Source organism: Sus scrofa, chromosome 15, assembly GCF_000003025.6.
Source record: "Sus scrofa isolate TJ Tabasco breed Duroc chromosome 15, Sscrofa11.1, whole genome shotgun sequence".
In the NCBI taxonomy this organism is placed as follows: domain Eukaryota; kingdom Metazoa; phylum Chordata; class Mammalia; order Artiodactyla; family Suidae; genus Sus; species Sus scrofa.
Window position 1 is genome coordinate 128537725 of NC_010457.5, and position 21450 is coordinate 128559174.

At 41.1% G+C, this 21450-nt stretch overlaps 1 protein-coding gene across 1 annotated transcript in view; it reads right to left on the reverse strand.

Annotated features, from left to right (window-relative positions):
- COL4A4 (collagen type IV alpha 4 chain) overlaps positions 1-21450 on the reverse strand; it is a 140075-nt gene that overhangs the window by 65497 nt on the left and 53128 nt on the right. Inside the window, 15 exon segments of the mRNA XM_021075271.1 lie at positions 561-724; positions 1862-1951; positions 5425-5589; positions 9654-9692; positions 9695-9757; positions 10500-10569; positions 11334-11387; positions 11690-11734; positions 12606-12665; positions 13676-13729; positions 14557-14637; positions 18499-18540; positions 18746-18781; positions 19112-19174; positions 20665-20700. Of these exon segments, the coding sequence (XP_020930930.1) occupies positions 561-724; positions 1862-1951; positions 5425-5589; positions 9654-9692; positions 9695-9757; positions 10500-10569; positions 11334-11387; positions 11690-11734; positions 12606-12665; positions 13676-13729; positions 14557-14637; positions 18499-18540; positions 18746-18781; positions 19112-19174; positions 20665-20700 (1062 nt within the window).

Below are 21450 nucleotides of genomic sequence, written 5' to 3' on the forward strand. Positions count from 1 at the left end.
GAGTCTGAACAGTTTATGAGCCAGCACACCAGAGACTTAGGATGACTACAAATGGCTCTAAGGCTCTGCAGATGTAGAATTTCAAGTGTTAGAGTCAGACTGTAGACTGAGTTGAGCTGCTAAGCAAAAAAGCTCTAGCAGCACTGTCTTTGGATTTGGCCACAGAGATTTACTGAGGGTCTACATATTGCCATGCATTTTTCGAAGCACTGAGGACACAGCAGTTTACAAGACCTTCTTGCCTTCGTGCCCTTAGACTCTAGTAAAAGACATGTGGGACCTAAGAAATTCTTGGGGCAAAGATTCCCAGCCGCCTTTGGATAAAGACCTATTCTAAGACTTGAGAGCACTAAGCACTAACACAGCAAAAAAATCTAAGCAGCAACAAAGAAGTCCTCTCTGCCAGGCATGGTTAGTTGTTTTATACATAGCCTATCTCAGGGACTTCAAGTGTAGATGCCCATGGCAGGGGGGCGGGATGCCCTTCCAAGGGAGCAGGTGTGTGGGAACGCCTCTGTCTCCTTGAACCAGAAAGATGGATCCTGGGAAGAGTTACTCACTGTTGGCCCTGGAGATCCTTTGGCACCAGAAGGACCCAGGTAACCTTTTTCTCCAGGCCACCCAGGGAGCCCCAAGTCTCCTTTACTACCTTGCCTTCCAGGAAGTCCTGGAGGGCCTGGTGGGCCCATGGGACCAGGCTGGCAGGCACAGAGCCCCAAACTTCCTAGACAGAAGATAACAGGCAGCTTTATCATATTTCCTGAATGAAACCCCAACAAAATCTTTACCACACAAAACCAATAGTGCAAATAAGAACAAAGGGTCTGATGTGCACCATTCTTACCACAGATAACTGATAACATGTGATGTGGGGGCACGATGTGGGAGTGGCTGGGCATGGTCCACATGGGTGGACATATCATTTCCAGGTAAATGGGCTGTTTTGGGTCTTAGTAAACTCATCGTGAAAAAATCTAGGGGAAAAGTTGATGTCCAATTATACTGAAGAAACTTTAAACATAAGAAAGTTTCTTAATTGAGAAAAAAATTTTTTCTGGCAGCACCCAAAGTTCCAGAGCCAAGGATGGAATCTGAGCCTCAGCTGTGACCTACGCACAGCTGCAGTAACACACGAGCCTTAACCCACTGCACCACAGCAGGAACTCTATAATGTTTCTTATTTTTAAAAGTTTAGAAGTCTCTTATTTAGTTCCCACTTAAAAAAAAAAAAAACTCTTAATTTGGTTTTTGCTAAAAAAAAAAAAACAACAAAAAAATTGGTTGGAACATAAACTCTGAATATTTAAAGGATCCAAATAATAGGTGAAGCGGAACCATTGGCTGCATTGCATATATTACAGCTGATAATCCAAAACAACATATTTGCTAATCATCGGGACTTTGAGTCTAAAAAATGTCTTCAGGATAATCAAACTCCTCTGCTCTCGTGCCCCCGACCCAGTTGGTCAAAAAGGCAGCAAACAATTTTGGGTGTAGAAACATAGAGCAATGGGCATTTGAGGAGTCTGGGAAATATGGGACCCTCAGAGAGAAAGGGAAATGAAGGATCAGTACTGTCCTATCTGCTTTTTTCAAGGAATTAAGAGGCTATCATGGAAAAAGTCATCACTTCAAGGCAAATTTCATGGCAGGTAAAATAGCCCCTTTATATTCCAAGATATAAGGATTTGACTTTTTGGTAAGTTCTGATCACATCCTAAGCATACACTGAAGTATGTATTCATAGGGTGACAAAGGTAAGTAGAAAATTCTAAATGAAATGCCACACTGTACATTCCTTAATGCCTCCCAACCTGCCTTGTATTGTGTTTCAGAAATGCTACCTTTGATGCATACTTGCCTTTTTCTCCTTTGGAGCCTCTTCTTCCGGGAGGACCTGCTTTGCCTTTTATTCCTTGTGGTCCAGGTTGCCCAATGCTACAATGCACAGCTTTACAGCGAGGAAGGGGCAGGCAGAGAGAACACACAATTTTTGTGAACATCCATGGAACAAGTAGAAATGTCTCTCACATTCACATCATGCCCTCAACCCCACTCTTTCTTCCATGCCTTTCTTATGATTCTCTCTCTCTCCGAAGAATATGTACATTTGCATACAACTAGAGATGCTCATATTAACTGAAGTAAGTCAGAAAGAGAAAGACAAACACCGCATGATATCACTTATACATGGTATCTAAAATAGGGCACAAATGAACCTATCTACAAAACAGAAACAGACTCACAGACATAGAGGACAGACTTGTAGTTGCCAAGGGAGAGGTTGCCAGAGGAGAGGCAGAAGGGAGTGGGATGGACTGGGAGTTTGAGGTTAATAGATGCAGACCATAACATTTAGAATAGATAAGCAATAAGGTCGTACTGTACAGCACAGGGAACTGTGTCCGATTTCTTGGGATAGAACATGATGGAGGATGACATGAGAAAAAGAATGTTTATATATTTATGACTGTGTCACTTTGCTGGATAGCAGAAAATGGTACAACACTGTAAATCAACTATACTTTAATAAAAAAAGAAAAAATATAAGGAGTTCCCATTGTGGCACAGTGGAGACAAATCCAACTAGGAACCATGAGGTTGCGGGTTCAATCCCTGGCCAGTGGGTTAAGGATCTGGCATTGCTGTGGGCTGTGGTGTAGGCTGGCAGCTATGGCTCCAATTGGACCCTTAGCCTGGAACCTCCATAGAGCAGCAGCAGGTGCAGCCCTAAAAAAAAAAAGAAGAAAAAATATGTACACAAACCATACCAATTGTCACATAGAGTTTCTGCCACCATATCTTAGCCCTAATTTAGTGGGTTGGAGAGCAAGGTAATGGATAACAAAACGAACAAAAAATATAACAAAGCAAAACAAATAAACAAACAGTAAATGTATGGCAAAGATCCTTTCCCCCCTATAATTATCAATAATTACCCAACAAAGAAAGCCTAAAGCAGTTTGTAAAAGCAAAAATTCAGAGACATCTGATTGAAGATGACACATAAAAGGCAAACAGTAAATTCCCTGTTCTCCCCAAAATAAGAGACAATAAAAAAATTATTAAAAAACATAATCCTGCAAGACAAAGAGAAAGGAAACAGCAGCCAAAAAATCTAAAAAGATTTAGCAAAACTTAAAAAACAGTATTCCAAGCAGGCTGTGGGCAAAGCAGAAAAAGAACACAGTTTATATGAGAAATCTCTCCCAAAGTTTAGGAATTGGTATCACTGAAGCAGCATGACAGTGAAGCCCCATACAGAATGATTGGTCAATGAAGCAGCTAAATAGTAAGAACCCCTTCTCAAAAACTGTAGCAGGAAAAAACAAATCCCTTGGAAACTGGAGAAAACAGAGGATGCAGTAAGAGGAAACATTTAAAACGGACTGCATAGTTTCAAAAGCAGATTAAGCAAAGCATTTCATCCCCAAAACACATGATCAGGCTGCTACAAAAAGAAACATTAAAAGAGAACAACAGCAACAACAAAAATCTCAGAAATTAAAAAAAAAAAGATTATGAAAGCGGAAATTTAAAAATTCAGGAGCAGAGTTGAGAGTCTTCTATAAAGTGTTACCGAAAAATAAAGATATGAAGGTTAGAAAAAGATATGTGTAAGAATGATTTTCTAGGAGTTCCCGTTGTGGCGCAGTGGTTAACGAATCCAACTAGGAACCATGAGGTTGCGGGTTCGGTCCCTGCCCTTGCTCAGTGGGTTAACGATCCGGCGTTGCCATGAGCTGTGGTGTAGGTTGCAGACGTGCTCGGATCCTGCGTTGCTGTGGCTCTGGCGCAGGCCAGTGGCTACAGTTCTGATTCGACCCCTAGCCTGGGAACCTCCATATGCCACAGGAGCAGCCCAAAGAAATAGCAAAAAAGACATACACACACACAAAAAAAGAATGATTTTCTAAAAGACAAATATATTGAGTCCAGAAATAGAAAACAGGAAAAAAAAAAAAAAAAAGGACAGAATGTCTTCAAAGGAATATTTCAAGGAATTTTTCCAGAAATGAAGGGTATGTGTTACACTGAAATTGCTCAGAGTACCTGCAAATGTCCTCACATCAAGGGAAATCACTGTGAAATTTAAGGACACTGAAAACAAAGAATTCCTATATAGCCTTTGAAAGGTGAGAAGAGATTTTTAAACAAAGGATCAAGTATCTAAACATAATTGGAGGTCTGAGTAACAACACTAGAAGACAATGGAAAATGCCTCCAAAAACCTGGAGGAAACATGATTCCAATCTAGAATTTTATATTCAACCAAACTATCAATCAAATTCCACAGGAGAATAAAGGTATTTCAAACAGTGAAGATAACCCAAATTGACACACTTTCTCACAAAGCATCATGAGAGAGTAAACTGTTGGAAGAAATGTATGGGATGTGGGAAACAAAGGGACCCAGAGAGAGAGTCAGAGAGTCAAAAAGACAGACAGAGATGGAGATTCACAGAATAAGAATTCCTAGGATAATAGTGAAGGAAGATCTCAACACAGTATCTCAGCATCAACTTAGTAAAACTGCAACCTCACCTAATCTGAACAGGTTGAAGAAGCTCCATGAGATATTTATTCAAAAACATAATACCGCTAGACTACTGAATGAGCTAGAATGTATGATTCATAAATTTATACATTTTTACATGGCTCGAGGTTGAATTAGCAATAAGTATACTGAAAAACAGACAAACACACAAAGAATGTAAGACAATTATTAACACAATGTTATCCCGGGAATGTAATAATATATATTATCCTATGGCTAACCTGGTGAAGAGTATTTATATAACCCTTCAGTGTAAACACTGAATTTTTATTTAAGGAGAATTATGATGATAAAGCTATTGTTAAGTTGTAAGAGTGAAAAATGTGCACATGTGTGGGGGTGAAGGGAGAGACATCAATTCACCCACTAGAGAGGGAAGTCGAAAGATAATGCTCAAATTGAAAAACTAAGGAATTGCAACACAGGTATGTTGAATGGAAATACAGAGGCAAATAACAAGACATCCAGGTAATTGTGTGGAAATAATTGCCCCTGGAGAGGAAGAAATTGGAGAAAGGGTTGCCTGGGATGGCAGTTCCTTACAAGAAACTTCACAGAGCTGTTTGACTCTTAAGCCAGGTCCATATCTAACTTTAGAAAAATGAAAACTACACTTAAAAATAAAAAATCGTGTCAATGTATAAAATTCCATCATCACACTTAAATTCACACCCCAATTTTTTCACATCCTTTAGTTGATGGGATAGTCCACCATTGCTTTGCTCTCTTTTGTATTATTAATACTACACTTAGCTTACGAAATATTAAATACATTTTTTAAAAATGGAAGGGCACATTTTCTGAATGATGCTGAAGATATCAAATGCAACACAAACACTAACGAATGTGAATGAAAAGCACTGTACCATCCGATCCTGGAGGTCCCGGCAGCCCTGGTGCTCCAGGCAAGCCTGGTGGTCCCTGGTCCCCCGGTTTTCCTGGAGCAGAATCAGCTCTCCCAGGAATACCAGCTGCCCCTGGAAATCCTGGATGACCAGGAAACCCTCGTGGCCCAGGAGATCCCATCATGCCTCCAAGAGAAATCAAGAAAGAAAACCACATATACTCTCAGATTAAATTATTCTATAAAAGAAATCAACATTAGCACATTCTTCTTAGGCCATGGAGTTTTTTTTTTTAAGGGGGAAAAAATGTAGTTAAAAATAACATCTTAGCCATCAAAATGCCTCACCTCCTTTGAAACAAGCACACCAGTAGTAACAAAGATTTGGGGATCAGATCTTCTCATCTTTTCTCCTTGCTACAAGGTTATTGGAATATAAAGCTATGCTTTCATTTAAATTATATTAAATGTCTTTCCACCTTGATAACTTGATAAAAAAAATAACCTGAATAAACATAGAGTGAATTAAAATATGGATTCGCAAAAAGACAAATACTCTGTGATATAATTTATGTGTGGAATCTAAAAAATACAACAAATGAGTGAATATACCAAAAAAGAAGCAGATCCACAGATATAGAGAACAAACTAGTATTTACTAGTGGGGAGATGGGAGGGGAGGAACAATACAGAGGTAAGGAAGTACCGACTATTCTGTATAAAATAAGCTACAAGGAGGTATTGTCCAACACAGGGAACATAGCCAATATTTTATCATAGCTATAAATGCACTATAACCTTTAAAAACTGAGTCACGATATTGAACACTTGTAACATATAATACTGTACATCAACTATACATCAGTAAAAAATTTTTTTGTAATGAGAATACATGAAATCATGCCGATATAAATTTAAGCTCTTTGTTTTTATAATTGTCATCAACAAGTAGAATTTCATGAGAAAGTGGGATGCATTGCCTTTTTAGCTACTAAAATGTGATATTTGCACATGCTTGAGATATGCTTCCATGGAGACAGTTTTTCTAAGCTTTTACCCTGAAATTAAATGGGGAACATACCTCCCTAACACAACTACAAAAAAAAAAAAAAAAAAAAAAACAAGGACTCACATTATTGTCTATATAGTGAAATACTTTAACAAGTTAGGTTGGTGGAAAGCATAGAGGTGCTGGATTTGAACCTGGCCTCCCCCTCTTCAGGCAGAGGTACTTAAGTAGGTTATTTAACTTACATAATCCTCTATATCTACCTTAGCGGCTTGTAATGAGGATTAAATAAAACAATCCATGTAAGGAGCTTACTGCAGTATCTGGCATTGGCATGTTCTCAGTGAACCATCAGGTGTTCCGTGTGTTCAGAGGTCAAAAGCCATGCAGCAGCCATGAAATCCTGCTTCCCTATGACATCCTTCTCCTTTCTTGGTGGCTTTAGCTTAAAGACAGTGGTCACCTTCCTGTGAGAGCGACGGCCTCTCCTAGCTGCTTCTCCCTAAGCATGCTTGACCCAGAATCTCAGGGGAAGGCTGTCACTCTCAAAGATGGTACTACGATGCCCTTTGTCCCTCATCCTCTTGAAGAGCCTTGGCACGCCCCTCGCAAGAGGTGGAGTGCTCCCTTCCCTTTAGCGCGCTGGCTTTTTGTGATTGCACCAGAGGAGTATGGCTGGAGGGACACTCTGTGGCTTTCAAGGCTGGATTATTAAAGATGATTCAGCTTCTGCCTTGTGAGCCAAAATGCTTGGGGCTGGAGTCCTGAGCCACCATAGCAGCCACGTCGCTGCTCAGATGCCACCATGCTGTAAGGATGCCTCGGTTAAGAATGGAGCCCAACAGACTCTATAAGAGATGGAGGAGACAGATGCCCAGCCAGTCCTCACGTTCCAGCCACTCTGGCTGCAACCAGGCGAAAGTCCCTGCTCTAGGATGGCTCAGCTAAGCCCTTTCTGAATTCCTGAACCACAGAAAGAAGGAAGGGTAATATACCAATGTGTGGCTTTAAGCCACTAGGTTTGGGGTTATTTTTTCAGCAACAGACAATTAAAACTCTGTTGGTCAACAGGAATGTAGTATGCAATGACATTGATGATTTTCGTCATTGCAGGCATATGTGCTGGGGCTTTACATATATTTTCAAACATTATCTTTGCTGCTCGAACAACCTTGCAAAGTTTGTGCCTTATAGACAAGGCACAGAAAATCCAGGCCAAATATGAGCAATAATAATAACAGCTAACACAGTAAGTTTTTTTACTATGTGCCGAGTTGTAGTCTAAGAAATGTATACATTTTACTTCTTTCGACAGTGACAAGAGCTCCATTTTGCAGCTGGGAAAACTGAGGCATAGAGAAGTCTCATAAATGCCCAAGATCACACAGCTTATAAGTAATAGAACCTGGAACGGTTTTACTTCCTTGTGTAAACACATCACTCTTTCACCTCACCACACGAGTTGGGAAGGCTGGGATTCAATTACAGGTGTCTGACTCCAAAACCCAATTTATCTCGTGGTGAGTACTATTGATCATAATAAAATAAAATGTGTATAATAAAGGCTACACACATTGGTGTACTTAAAACCAAATGAACATCTACTCCATGGATTTGGCCGTCATCTTGTCTTCATAATATCCCAAGACCTGGCTTGGAATCTCCAGAGTCAGTCATTGGATGGATCTGGAGGCTGTGTACAATCTTGTCCCAGTGCCAGGAAAATGGCTCCACCACTTCCAACAGGAATAATGGGTTACAGTATATGGCATATCATAGCCTTGATCACCCACTGATAGGACGTGAAACCAATTAAACTGTGGCCAGCATCAAAACCCTTTTTTCCCCCAAAAGAAAAGAATGAAATAGAAAATAGAGTGTCATATACCCCAAAGATATCATTTGGTGAAACTTGTTTTTCAACCATCCATACATATGGATACATATATATTGTATAATGTATGTACATGTTATACAATATAAATGTATTTCTTACCATGGGTCAGAGTCAAGATATGAGTTAAGTCTTTTTAAAAGGTTTTTTGGAATTAAGAGGCTTCCTGTTATACTCGGTTTTGAATCTGCTTGAGATGTGTTATTTACATTGGGGTTTGATTTCATTCTGCTGGAGGCACCATTTTATTATAAACAAACTGGAAAGGTGAAAGCAGAGTCTAGAGCTTGCGGATCAGCAGCGTATTCTCTATGGTTTACATAGTCCTGGGTCAGGTAAGCCATGGCCGCCATGGCTAAAGATGAAATGAACTAAACAAAGCTTTATTTACGGCCTCCGTGGTCATCAGATCCTACAAAGTGAAAGCTATAGCTTCGTGGAAGATTAAACAAGAATTTTTGGTTCACAGTTAAATAGCTCAGGAAACGTCTTACTCCTCCATAACTACAACACGAGGCAGACTGGATAAAATACTTTATTCTAGATTTCTCTCCTCACATGTTTAATCAGTTCTCCTGGGTCCACAGAATGCAAATATCCTCTCAACTTCTACTCCTCATTTTATGGGGAATGTTAACTAAGACAGCGCTTGAAGTAGTTGGAAGATCTTGTGTCAACAGGATTATTCTTCCAGCTTTCATCAAATATTACCGTGAGCCATTGGTTGTTGTTTTGCTTTTTTGGGGGGGTGGGGAGACTAGGATTGTTTTTTGTTGGGGAGGTGGGGAGAACTTGATTTTTTTGTTTATTTTTGTAACTAAGTCTGAATCAAAATTTTATTTTTTTAATTTACAATTCATATTTCCACATTCTAGGCAGAATATTTAAGACCCAGGTGGATGAACTAAATATTAACAAATCGATGTCAATAAAGAGAGCCTTTCAAGAAGGTAGGAAGGACCTGAAGACACACTTTAACCCTAGCAGCGGTTCCGAATCTTACCTGCATGTGGTCATCTTGAAGGGAGCCTATTATACATACATAGTGATTGAATAATTCTGAGGTTGCAGCCCAGGAACCTGAATTTCTTCAAATTAAGTGGTTAATTGCTTTAAGTTCCATGTTTCCTAACCCTGACTATACCTTAGAAGGATGCGGATACTTTTATAAGAACAGGTGCCTGACTCCATCCCCCAGAGCGCCCAGCATTCCTGGTCTGGGGTAGGCACAGCCATCGGTGCTTTTGAAATAATCCCAAATCTCATTGATTATCAAATGAGAGTGGAGAAGCCCTGGTGTGGGGAGGGTATAGCAAACTTGATGTGTAAAAAGCCGGCTCATTCATACCTGCACAGGCTTCTCCTGGTCTACCTGAGGGCCCAGGGGCCCAGGTGGTCCAACAGCCCCTGTTTCTCCAAAGCGGCCAGGATGCCCTGGATCCCCTGGAGGGCCTGCCAAAAATAATGGCATAATGTATATAATAAATATATATTTATACCTGTTACAATTCACATACAATTACTTTTGTGAGTCTTGCTAAAGCACACCGAGGAGATTGTTAGGCAATGTGTCACCATCTTTATGCAATATCTGGAGTTCCCGATATGGCACAAAGGGATCAGTGGCCTTTCTAGGGCCGCTGGGATGCAGGTTTGGTCCCCGGCCAGACACAGTGGATTAAGGATCCAGCTGTGGTGTGGCTCGACACTGTGGCTCAGATCTGATCCCTGGCTGGGGAACTCCAAATGTTGTGGGGCAGCCAAAAATCACTAACTAAATAAACAATCAACCAGACAGGGACAAAAATGCAATATCTTAGATCCTCCTCCTCAGACACATGCACTTGAAGCAGTGCTGAATTTGTCATGGATTGAGGCTGCTGTTCTCCTGCAGGCAGCATCTTGGCGGGGCTTAGTCATGGTTTCACACATTTTTAGCGATTAGAAAAACCCACTTTCTGAAAGGTCATATCATAAAAATCCCAGCATGCAGTTTACACACTAAAATCACATTTGATGTCTTAGGCTGATTAGAGATAACCCAAGATGCACTTGTATAATTATATAGTCACGGCAGAGTTCAGATATTTAGCTTGCCTAGTGTATAAACTACAGAAAGAGCCAAACTCTTCTTTCAGGACTGCTCAAATTCCATTTCCGCGTAACTTACAGAAAAATTGGATGGAACACAAACCTTTGAATGGAAGAGGTGGAGTTGCCAAAACACCTGGTGGTCCAGGGTGCCCGCGGTCTCCAGGATCCCCCTGAAATCATGCCTTGATTCAATTTTCTTAGAAACATTACTATGTTTCTCATGCTTTCTGGCACTCAATAAACAGAAAGACCAAGAGTGTATGCCTAGGAGAAATAAAGCCTATAGGCTGACTAGAGAAATACATAGTTCATAGAGTTCTAAGGGGAACAAAATGATGCAACCCCCCACCTAAAAGCACAGGAGCCCACTGGCAGAGTTCTCACAAAAGAAAAAAAAAATTCCGACTCCAGAGATGATTCCATGCCCATCAATGAGATACCTCTGAAGCCATGAAGTTTCTTAGAGCTACTATGAGCATTAATGTCTAACTTGGCACTTGACCACAACTAATTTATTCGTCCATAGTCTCTGAATCTACATTTTGTTCTAGCAGCAAATATTGTCCCCCTTCACCTTGTCCCCTTAATGCCACCATGGCTTGCCCTGCACAAGGGCTGCAAGGGAAGTTACAGAGATTACAAAAGAAAGAAAAAATGCAGTGGTGGTCAAAGCAAAGAGCTTGTCACGGCTCCCCTGGTTTTTAATTATGATACTCTGTGATCCCCAAGGAATTTTTGAAATTATCATCATTATTCACCTTCAAAAGGATTCTTGCTCGAATGCATAATGTAATCATCACAACATGCATTAAAATAATATATGCAAAACGAACTCATTTTTGAATGATTCTTTGAAGTATTTTAAAAGATAAACAAGAAAACATAAGGAATATAGAATGTTATCGGCTGTACTCAAATAGGCTCACTTTTTTACCTTTGGACCAAGAAATCCGATCGGCCCAGGATCTCCAAACAGTCCTGTTTCCCCCTACAAATAACCCAAAACATGCCTTTAAAAAATGTGATTAGATGACAAATGATGTCATTCTCGTTTAATCTGAACAACCCATGCTCACTGAGAGTCAGTGCATAATCTTAACACTGCTTTGAAGTTGCATCAGACTGTTTTGTGCTTTAGTTTTTAGCAAAATCATGTAACAAAAAATAAATGTGTTTCCCTTACCTATTACTATGTGTGAGTTTATAAGCCCAGGTTCAACTTTTGAATGATACTGAATTGCGTTTACTAATGAAAAAGTATTTATCACCTCAATAATGGTGTAAACTTACCTTTAATCCTGGAAAACCTGGAGATCCATAGGAACCAGGGTCACCCTAAAAAATTCACAAAAATCAACACACACAAGCAGAATTAAATCAAAATACACAAACCAGTTCAATGAATCATTTTTCACCTTATGAGACCTCTTGGTGGGTAGCTGCATAAAGGAAATAAACACTAAATGGATCCCATTTCTTTATAACATTTGCTATTTTAATGCATGTCTCATCTTATTCAAAAAAATTCATATCCTCAAAAGTGCTTTAAATTGAGAACATACTTTTGGGTTTTTTTGTTGCCCTTCCATTTTAAATTATTTAATTTAATGCTTGAACTGGGCTAAACATCTTTGAATGGCTGCAGTATAATTTGTCTGGAGATTAGTAGTTGCCTTGAGCATTATCAGCAAAAGAATTACCCATGGAAGCCAACACTGTCCCCATTAAGTATTAAATCTAGAGTCAGATAAACTCCGTGCCTTTGTCTGCTGGGGTCTGGGCTTCACAGCGACTCTACAAATGGGGATTCCACTGGTGACATGGGTGGAGATGCTAGAGGCCTGATGCTGTGCTTTTTTTCTAGCCATTGCCCCTAGATCAGGACCTTCTTTTATCAATAGGCTTAAATTAACAATTCCAAGCTGCTATCACACGGACGCTGAGCCAGTCAGGAAAGGCCACAATCCCCTTCCTTCCTGCCAATTCTTTCATCTTCCGCTTGCCTGTTTTATCTAAATGATGTTAGTGGAAGAGAAATCTGGGACAGTGAGCTATTACTCAGTTCTTGCTGACTGAAATATAGTATTCCTACTGGAGAGAATAGCCACTATGGAGCTCTCAGAAAGACGGAGTTCGTCTTATAAAAATGTGAGACAGAAATGCCTCCAAACTCACTGAGGTTGAGGACGGCATGAGTGATCCTTACCCGAGGTCCTGGAAACCCAGGAATACCTTTCTCTCCTTTCGTCCCAATACCAGATTCTCCCTTAAAGAGATGACAACATTTAAAGGGGTTCAAGCAACACTATTTCAGCAATAGGGAATGCAAAAACAAAATGAGAAATAAACATGATTCCTGGCAGCTTAAGAAAGCAACTTATATCAGCACTTAAAGCAAAGATAATCACCAGGTAAAATAAAAATAATTTAGCACATCATACAGATTTTGGTTAAAATGTATTTAAATAATTAACAAGTCAACAAATAACAAATGCTGGAGAGAGTGTGGAGAAAAGGGAACCCTCCTGCACTGTTGGTGGGAATGTGAATGGGTACAACCACTGTGGAAAACAGTATGGAGGTACCTCAGGAAACTAAATATAAAACTACCACAAGATCCAGCAAGCCCACTCTTGGGCATATATCTGAACAAAGCTTTCCTTGAAAAAGATACATGCTCCTGTAGGTTCAGTGTAGCACTTGTTACAATAGCCAAGACATGGAAACAACCTAACTGTCCATCCACAGATGAATGGGTTAAGAAGATGCGGTATCTATACTCAGCGGAATACTACTCAGCCATAAAAAAGAACAAAATAATGCCATTTGCAGCAACATGGATGGAACCAGAGACTCTCATACTAAGTGAAGTAAGTCAGAAAGAGAAAGACAAATACCATATGATATCATTTATATCTGGAATCTAGCATACAGCAAAAATGAACCTTTCCACAGAAAAGAAACTCACAAACTTGGAGAACAGACGTGTGGTTGCCAAGGGGGAGGGGGAGGAAATGGGATGGACTGGGAGTCTGGGGTTAATAGATGCAAACTGTTGCATTTGGAATGGATAAGGAATGAGATCCTGCTGTATAGCACAGGGAACTGTATCTAGTCACTTGTGATGGAACATGATGGAGGATAGTGTGAGAAGGGGAATGTATATATGTGTATGACTAGGTCGCTTTTCTGTGCAGTGGAAGTTGGCAGAATACTGTAAATCAACTATAATGGAAAAAATATAAATCATATTCAAAATGTATTTAAATAAATTACCTTGGGTCCTGGTAGTCCAGGAAGTCCAGTCATTCCAGGCATGCCTTTAAATCCCTAAAAATCGCAATGAATATAATCTGGCTTATTTTTATTTAACATACCATATTCCATCTCTTTCACAAATTACCTCTTTCAACAACCATTTTTCTAATTTTTTAATAAGGGACTACCCTCAACTGTCGCTAATTGGCAAACAAGATCCAAGTGCACCTTTAAACTTGACCCTTTTCAGGTCAGTACAGTGTGAGAGGTGTAGCATCATGGGATAAGGGGCAGGGGTGGGGGGGATGGACCCATGGAATCAGGACTGCAGATGCAAGCCGAGAACATAGGCATTGAGAGGAGAGGCTCATTTTGAGCAAGGTGGTAAAATTTAATCCAGTAACAGAAAACTGGTAACAATCTGTGCGTGGCATCAGCTAACATCAGTGCCAGAGGCTGACAAAGGAATTACTATTTACCAAGAGTCTATTATGTGCTCAGTTCTATGTGCTTGTCACCTTTTCCATTATCCAAACATCAGATCCATATGTCTCATCTAAAGGACACCTGTTTTTCCAGTGGTCTTTTCAGCCCACGCATCAAAGACAACATTAACCAGGCACTATATCCTAGAGGACATGTCAGAATTTAGCAGCCCAAGCTAGGTCTGCCACTCAGCAGCTCATAGACTGGAGAACACTGGTAACCTTTCCAGCCTTTTCAAAGTCTCCTTTTCCGGATCTGTACACAGCGGGACTAATAATAGCACCAACCTAGAGCTTTCTCTCTGGATTGAAGCAGTGTTGCATGTAGGTGTTCAGCTCTTGGCTAGTAGGGGAACCAGTTCAGAATGGGGGCTGTTACTGCTTTCCCCAGGTGTCATATGGATTGGAAATTACCTTTTCTCCTTTATAGAGACAAGAATCAGGTGGCTGCACCAATAGGGTGGGTCCCGGAGAACCTTGTTGGCCAACTTCACCCTTAAGAAAAAATCAAGATAATAAGAATTTTGTATTAATTTTATTTTGAAATAAAATTTGAAACGAAGAAGATTTTCACCCCCCGGTTGTAGTTTAATGTTTACAATCTTGTGTGGCATGGATTTAAAATAAAAATCATGGTGAATATATCATGTAATTTTAAAAATTCATTGCTTTTCATAAATAACACATGCTGTTAAAAGTAATTTTAAAAAATAAAAATGACCCAGATCCCACCATCCAGAGGTAATCTCTATTAAAATTTTGATATAGTTCTTTGTGGTGAGTATGCGTGCTTGCGTGTATATGTGCATATATCACTATGTATATACAGTGTGTGTGTGTGTGTGTGTGTGTGTGTGTGTGTGTGCATAACAGCCATGTTTACATACATGTATATGTGATTAAATGGTGTGTTAAAAATAATTTAAAATGTATTTTAATCAGGAGTTCCCTTTATGGCACAGGGGAAGCGAATCCAACTAGTATTCATGAGGATGTGGGTTCGATCCCTGGCCTCGCTCAGTGGGTTGGGGACCCAGCTTGCTATGAGCGGTGGTGTAGGTCTCATACACAGCTCGGATCTGGCATAGCCGTGGCAGTGGTATTGGCCAGCAGTTGTAGCTCTGATTTGATCCCTAGCCTGGAAACTTCCACATGCTGTGGGTGAGGCCCTAAAAATAAATTTTAAAAATTATAATCATAATAATACTATATAATAACATATAAGCATGATTTAAATACAGAACATAGTTCATATTGTTATCTACATTTTATTAAAATTTTAAATAATTTAATATATAATAATATAACATTTTTTTCAATTTTCCTGTTATGCTAGAAATTCTTCAAAAAGTCTTCAAAAACCTGATTTTTAATACCTATATCAGAATCTATCATAAGAATATGCTACCACTTATCAAGCTACTCCACTTTGGTTATATTTAGGTATATTGAATTCATTAATGTTTCACATGTCTCTGTATAAAATCATTTGCCAAAAGTTTTCATTTAGGCCATTGTGGATATTATTCTCTTAAAGAAGAAAGGGTTCCTTAAGTTGCTTTTGCCACAAGACAACCACAAATTCTCACCTTTAATTAAAAGATGATTATTTTATACCTTTCCCAATATTTCTATTATTTTACACTTAGAGTTATCTTCCTCTTATGTTAAGAATAAGAAGTAGGTCACATCATCACCTGTGTGAACAAGTTAGTTCTTACTGACACGGTTCCTTTGAGCAAATTCTTTAAAATCTCCTTATCCTTGTTTGCCTTCCTTCCTCTAAATCTTACTCCCCTTCTTGGTGAGATGGAGATTATAACATTCTCTGCTTTCAGCAATTCTTTTATTAAATAGATAATGCACATAAAAAGCTTACTACTCTCGGCACGGAGTGGAATAAACTCAACCCTCAAATATACGGTTATTAAAACCATTCATGTTTTTAATAAGTGGAGCTTGGGAAAGAAGAATACAGTTTCCAGTTTAAATTTTAAAAATACGACCAATAATTCAACCCCTATTTACACCTGAGACACTACAGAAGAATCAGGAGGTTAGGGATATGGGCTTGGTTTGTTTATCTTCATACCTAAGACAGCCTGGGTGTTTAGCTGCTCTAACGGTATCTGTTGCATGAATAAGTGGTGAATGAATGCATAAACAACATGGATTTGCATATTGAATAAATGCAGAACACATATTGCTAAGATAACCACACTTATTCTTGTAACTGGAGTAACCTGTACAAACCCCAGAAAGGCTGGAGAGCTGAAGAGTCAAAAGGTTGGTCAAGGAATTCCCATCGTGGCGCAGTGGTTAACGAATCCGACTAGGAACCACGAGGTTGCGGGTTCGGTCCCTGCGCTTGTTCAGTGGGTTAACGATCCGGCGTTGCCGTGAGCTGTGGTGTAGGTTGCAGATGCGGCTCGGATCCTGCGTTGCTGTGGCTCTGGTGTAGGCCGGTGGCTACAGCTCCAATTCAACCCCTAGCCTGGGAATCTCCATATGCCGCAGGAGCGGCCCAAGAAATAGCAAAATGGCAAAAAAAAAAAAAAAAAAAAAAAAAGGTTGGTCGTGTTGCTATTTTTTTTCATATTGTAACAGTTCCATATGTTCATTTTAGTCAAAAATACCATGACTTTTGTTCATACCATAGTATGAACAATAAACTTTAAATGATCCATAATCATATCACTCAAGAAAAATGAGTAACAACCATTTGGGACAGTGTTTCTTTTTTTTTTTTCTTTTTGCCTTTTCTAGAGCCGCTCCCTCTGCACATGGAGGTTCCCAGGCTAGGGGTCTAATTGGAGCTGTAGCCACTGGCCTACACCAGAGCCACAGCAATGTGGGATCTGAGCCACGTCTGCAACCTACACCACAGCTCACGGCAACGCCGGATCCTTAACCCCACTGAGCAAGGCCGGGGATCGAACCCGCAACCTCATGGTTCCTAGTCAGATGCCTTAACCACTGCGCCACGACAGGAACTCCTAGGACAGTGTGTCTAAACACAAGGTGGGCAAACATGTTCTCGGACATTCTGAGAGTTCGGCATCATTTCCAAATTATGTCTTTACCTGTCAATCCAAAAGACTTTTTAAAAAACCTTTTTTGGCTAGTGTGAGAAGCCACCTCATAACCAAATACTTCCACGTTCCTGCTACAGCCTGAGTCTGCAAACGCGTCTGATGGCACGATGCTGAGGTCTCCAATGGAGCAACACTTGCCTTGGGCCACCATGCAAGGTTTCTCAAACTGGGGTGCTAGGGCTTTGGCATTTCGGCAAACATATTCTCAGGAGTCCATGATTTCCAAGTTAGAAAAACATTGTTTTCATCTATTTTTTTTCCCAATTATTTCTCTAAGCCAGCGGTTCTCAAAGCGGGGGGGGGGGCAAGGTTTGGCCGTGCCCTCCCCCAGGGACATTTGGCAATTTTTCATTGTCACAAGGGAGGGGAAGCACCCACCTTTCACAGGACAGCCCCACCATCAAATATAAATATTGTCCAGGTTGAGAAATCCTACCCTAAATGCATATGTTAGGGACTTTATTGTTGTCTTGGTTTGAAAACGTGGAGTTTCTACTTTTGCAACCTGTACTTTCTGCTCAACCTTATAGCCCAGGCACTTCCCCACATCAGGACGTCTTCCGATGTATTTTGGCAAGGGTGTCTCTCTGCCAAATGGCTGGACAGTAACGGATCCCACCACAGTAACAGATCTCCATGAGAGCCGAGATGCCCACAGCCAGCACCCACCCTAGCCTGGCACAGGGTTGACAATCAATATCCATTTTCCCACAGTTGTTGCAAGAGACACTCCCCCCACGCTTCAATATGCAGGTGGTTTCCGATGAGCCACCACCTTAAAGCTTTTCTAACGCTTTTCCTCACTCAGCTCTGTGCCGCCGCAGGAAGGACCACGGGATGTGAGTGGAGGGAGTGGAGACTCTGCTGCTACATACTCTGCGTGGCCATTGTTTATATTTTTACTTCTGTGTGAAGATGAGAATGCGGATGACATTTGTGATAAGCAGCCAAACAACGCAGTGATTCCACGAAATTCTTATTCCAGATGCATTCTCAGAAATGTTCCATCTCTTTTGGCCGGGGTGAGGGTGGGGGTGTCACAGAAATTAATCTGAACGTACTGTTTCATTTTATCAGAAAGGTCATTTATGGGCAAGGGTAACGGGGCCATTAGAATTCAGCAAAGACAAGTTCTCGGCCATAAAACACGGCAGGGACTCGCTAAGGAGCACAAGTTAAGCGATCATCAGAGCAGCCTCCTTAACCTGGGCAGCACCTTCATCTTAACATCTGCCCCTCTGTGCAAAAGGGGGGGTCTTACCGGGTCTCCCCTTTGCCCCTTTACTCCCACGCCAGGATTGCCCTGGAAAAGAAAAAGGAAACAGATCGCTTTTGAATATTAAAAAGTAATTGCGAGCAAGCGAGACTTTGGTTAAGCAATTTGTTGAAGTGGATTTAGTAAATACTTGGGGAATTCGGAAAAGAGGAAAGACATGATTCTGACAAATATCAGTGGTCCCTTATCTCACTGTACAGGGACTTCGTGTATCTTCCTCAAGGCCACCCACCTTCAAGCCTGGACTCCCAGGTGGGCCCGGAGGTCCCTAAATCAAGAGCAAAAACATACAAATCACTTATCAGTCATGGCAATCAGAAGATCATGTGCTTGAGTCAGAAGGTCAGAAGCAGAATTAATTTTGAAACTCACACGATGGACTTCTTACCGTGACTGGGCTGCTTGTCCCCGCCCCCAACCCCACCCCGGAGACTTCAGGACCCACACTGAAGATGGTGGGTGGCACCCATTCATCAGGTGAGAGTCTCACAAAGAACCCACCTGTGCCTGCAATTTTTCTTTTTTTTTTTTTTTTTTGCTTTATTTAACTGTTCAATGGGGGCTTCTAGAGGGTCAGAATCAGCAGTGCTGTACTTACTGCTAGTCCCGGCTCTCCTGGACATCCCACAGGGCCTGCTGGCCCTCTCGTTCCCCTAGTTCCCTAAACATGAGAAAAAAAAAATCAGTGCATTTGTCACCAAAAACCACAGTCATCACTCACACACGAGCTTTGTGTCATCCCCGTGGATTATCACATTCCTGGTACACCTGCCCTGCTGGGCCCCCTTGGGCAGCATCTCTGACACAGCCAGGAAAAGGGCACAGAGCAGATGGGCAGCAGCACCCTGGTGGCTGTGACTAGCCCCTACGTTTGGGATTAAATCAAGGCCCAGAGATTAACCTACTTATTCACAAATCAATCTTGTAGTAGCAAAAGCAGAGAACAAAGAACACTCGTTACTCCTAAATGCCATATATGTCATAACTTTAATATACATCAGGATGCTTTGAAAATATTAATGCTCGGTCACATTAAATAAATTAAAATATTAATGTATTTATACTCATAATATACTCTTTCAGCATGCCCTAAAAGATCAATGTGGGGAATGGAATGTCCTCAGTTAAAGATCAAGGCAATTCAGGAGTTCCCTGGTGGCTCAGTGGGTTAAGGATCCAGCATTGTCACTGCTGTGGCTTGGGTTGCTGTTATGGCATGGGTTCAACCCCTGGCCCGGGGACATTCACATGCCATGAGCTCCCCCCCCCCAAAAAAAGAGAGATTAAGGCAATTCAGCACTAAACAATTTTTTTCTGGAATATGTTAAGTAGTGGCATAATTACATATAAATTCACAAGGAAAGGTTTTAGGTGGGCAGTTCTAGAAGTAGGAAGAGAGGCACTCTAGTCTCCAGCTCACCCTGCTCACATCAAATGAATGACATGTGAGCACGAAACAGCTGAAACAGCTCTGCTCTCTCTTGGAGGAAGGAGTATTTATTTCAACAGCCACATCAAGGAGTCTCATTGATAACATAGACCTGAGTTTCCTGAGTTGTAAGAAAAACACGAGGCTTGGGGCCGTAATCCTGTCAACAGCCAGAAGTTACCAAGAAAAATTACAGGTGAATCACAAGGAGGCAAAATTCTTTCAATTTTAATCTTGTCAACACTGATAAATTAGAAAGGCAAATCTAATCATTTAATTAATAAAAATTCCAGGAACATGAAGATGGGGTGAGAATACACAATTACTGATTCAGCAGGTAAAATCATTTTCCCTGGACATATATCACTTATGCAGTTTCTAAGCAGATTTATTTTCCTAAATGTTAAGTGACTGTGGCTACCTGAGCAAAACCAAAGAACCATTCCAAGATAGAAGAGGAAGAAAGGCAGAAGCTTGCTGAGATCCAAGGACGGCTCCCTGAGCTCCCTGGATGTATAAGACACAGAGGATCTCCTGCTTGATTTAAGGCTCTGCTGTCACCATCTGGAAACTCGTCATAATTTTTGGATGAGAGACCCACACTCTCATTTTGCCCTGAGTGGGCCCCAGCAATTAGTCAGTCCTGCTGAGATGCAAACTAGTGGGGACCATAGGCTATTTGAGGAGCAAAGAGAAACACGTGGCCTGCCCAGGAGACTTACTGGTAAGCCGGGAGGTCCAGGGTCCCCTCTGTCGCCCTGCAATAGTATCAATACATTGCATTAGGGGAGCTACATCACTTCCCTAAAACACACAAGACAGAGAAGTAGAAACACACACAGGAGTTGGGCTATCTGTGCAGTTTGTTCAGTTGTGCAGGGTTGAAAAGACAGCAGTGGAAGGACTCTAGGGAGGGGCGTTTTTGTCTCTATTCTTAAGCCCTGAATTCTACTACTACTCACCCGAAACCAAGGAACGATTGCTGGAATCATGAAGACATGGGATCAAAATAAGATTTCATCTTTCTGTTTAACACGTTCTAGGAAGCTCCTGTTGTGGTGCAGCGGAAACGAATCCAACTAGTATCCATGAGGATGCAAGTTCAATCCCTGGCCTCGCTCAGTGGGTTAAGGATCTGGTGTTGCCATGAGCTTCAGTGTAGGTCCAAGATGTGGCTTGGATCCCACGTTGCTGTGGCTGTGGTGTAGGCCAGCGGCTGCAGCTCTGAGTGGACTCCTGGCCTGGGAACTTCCATAGGCTGCACATGAGGCCCTAAAAAAGCCAAAAGAAAAAGTTCTAAATTCTCCAGCCAGTGGTCCCAGTTCATCAGTTTAACTGGCTCTCCTCTGACTGCCAAACCTTGTCTCCCTTAATAGACATCTTGTAATCACCCTGGAGTGGATGGAGAGGGAATTCGTGTAGAAATTCTCTCACCCTGGCCTCCGGGCATACCTGCCACTGTGGGACTCTGCTCTGAGACTCTCCCTACTTTAAAGGACCGGGAGGTG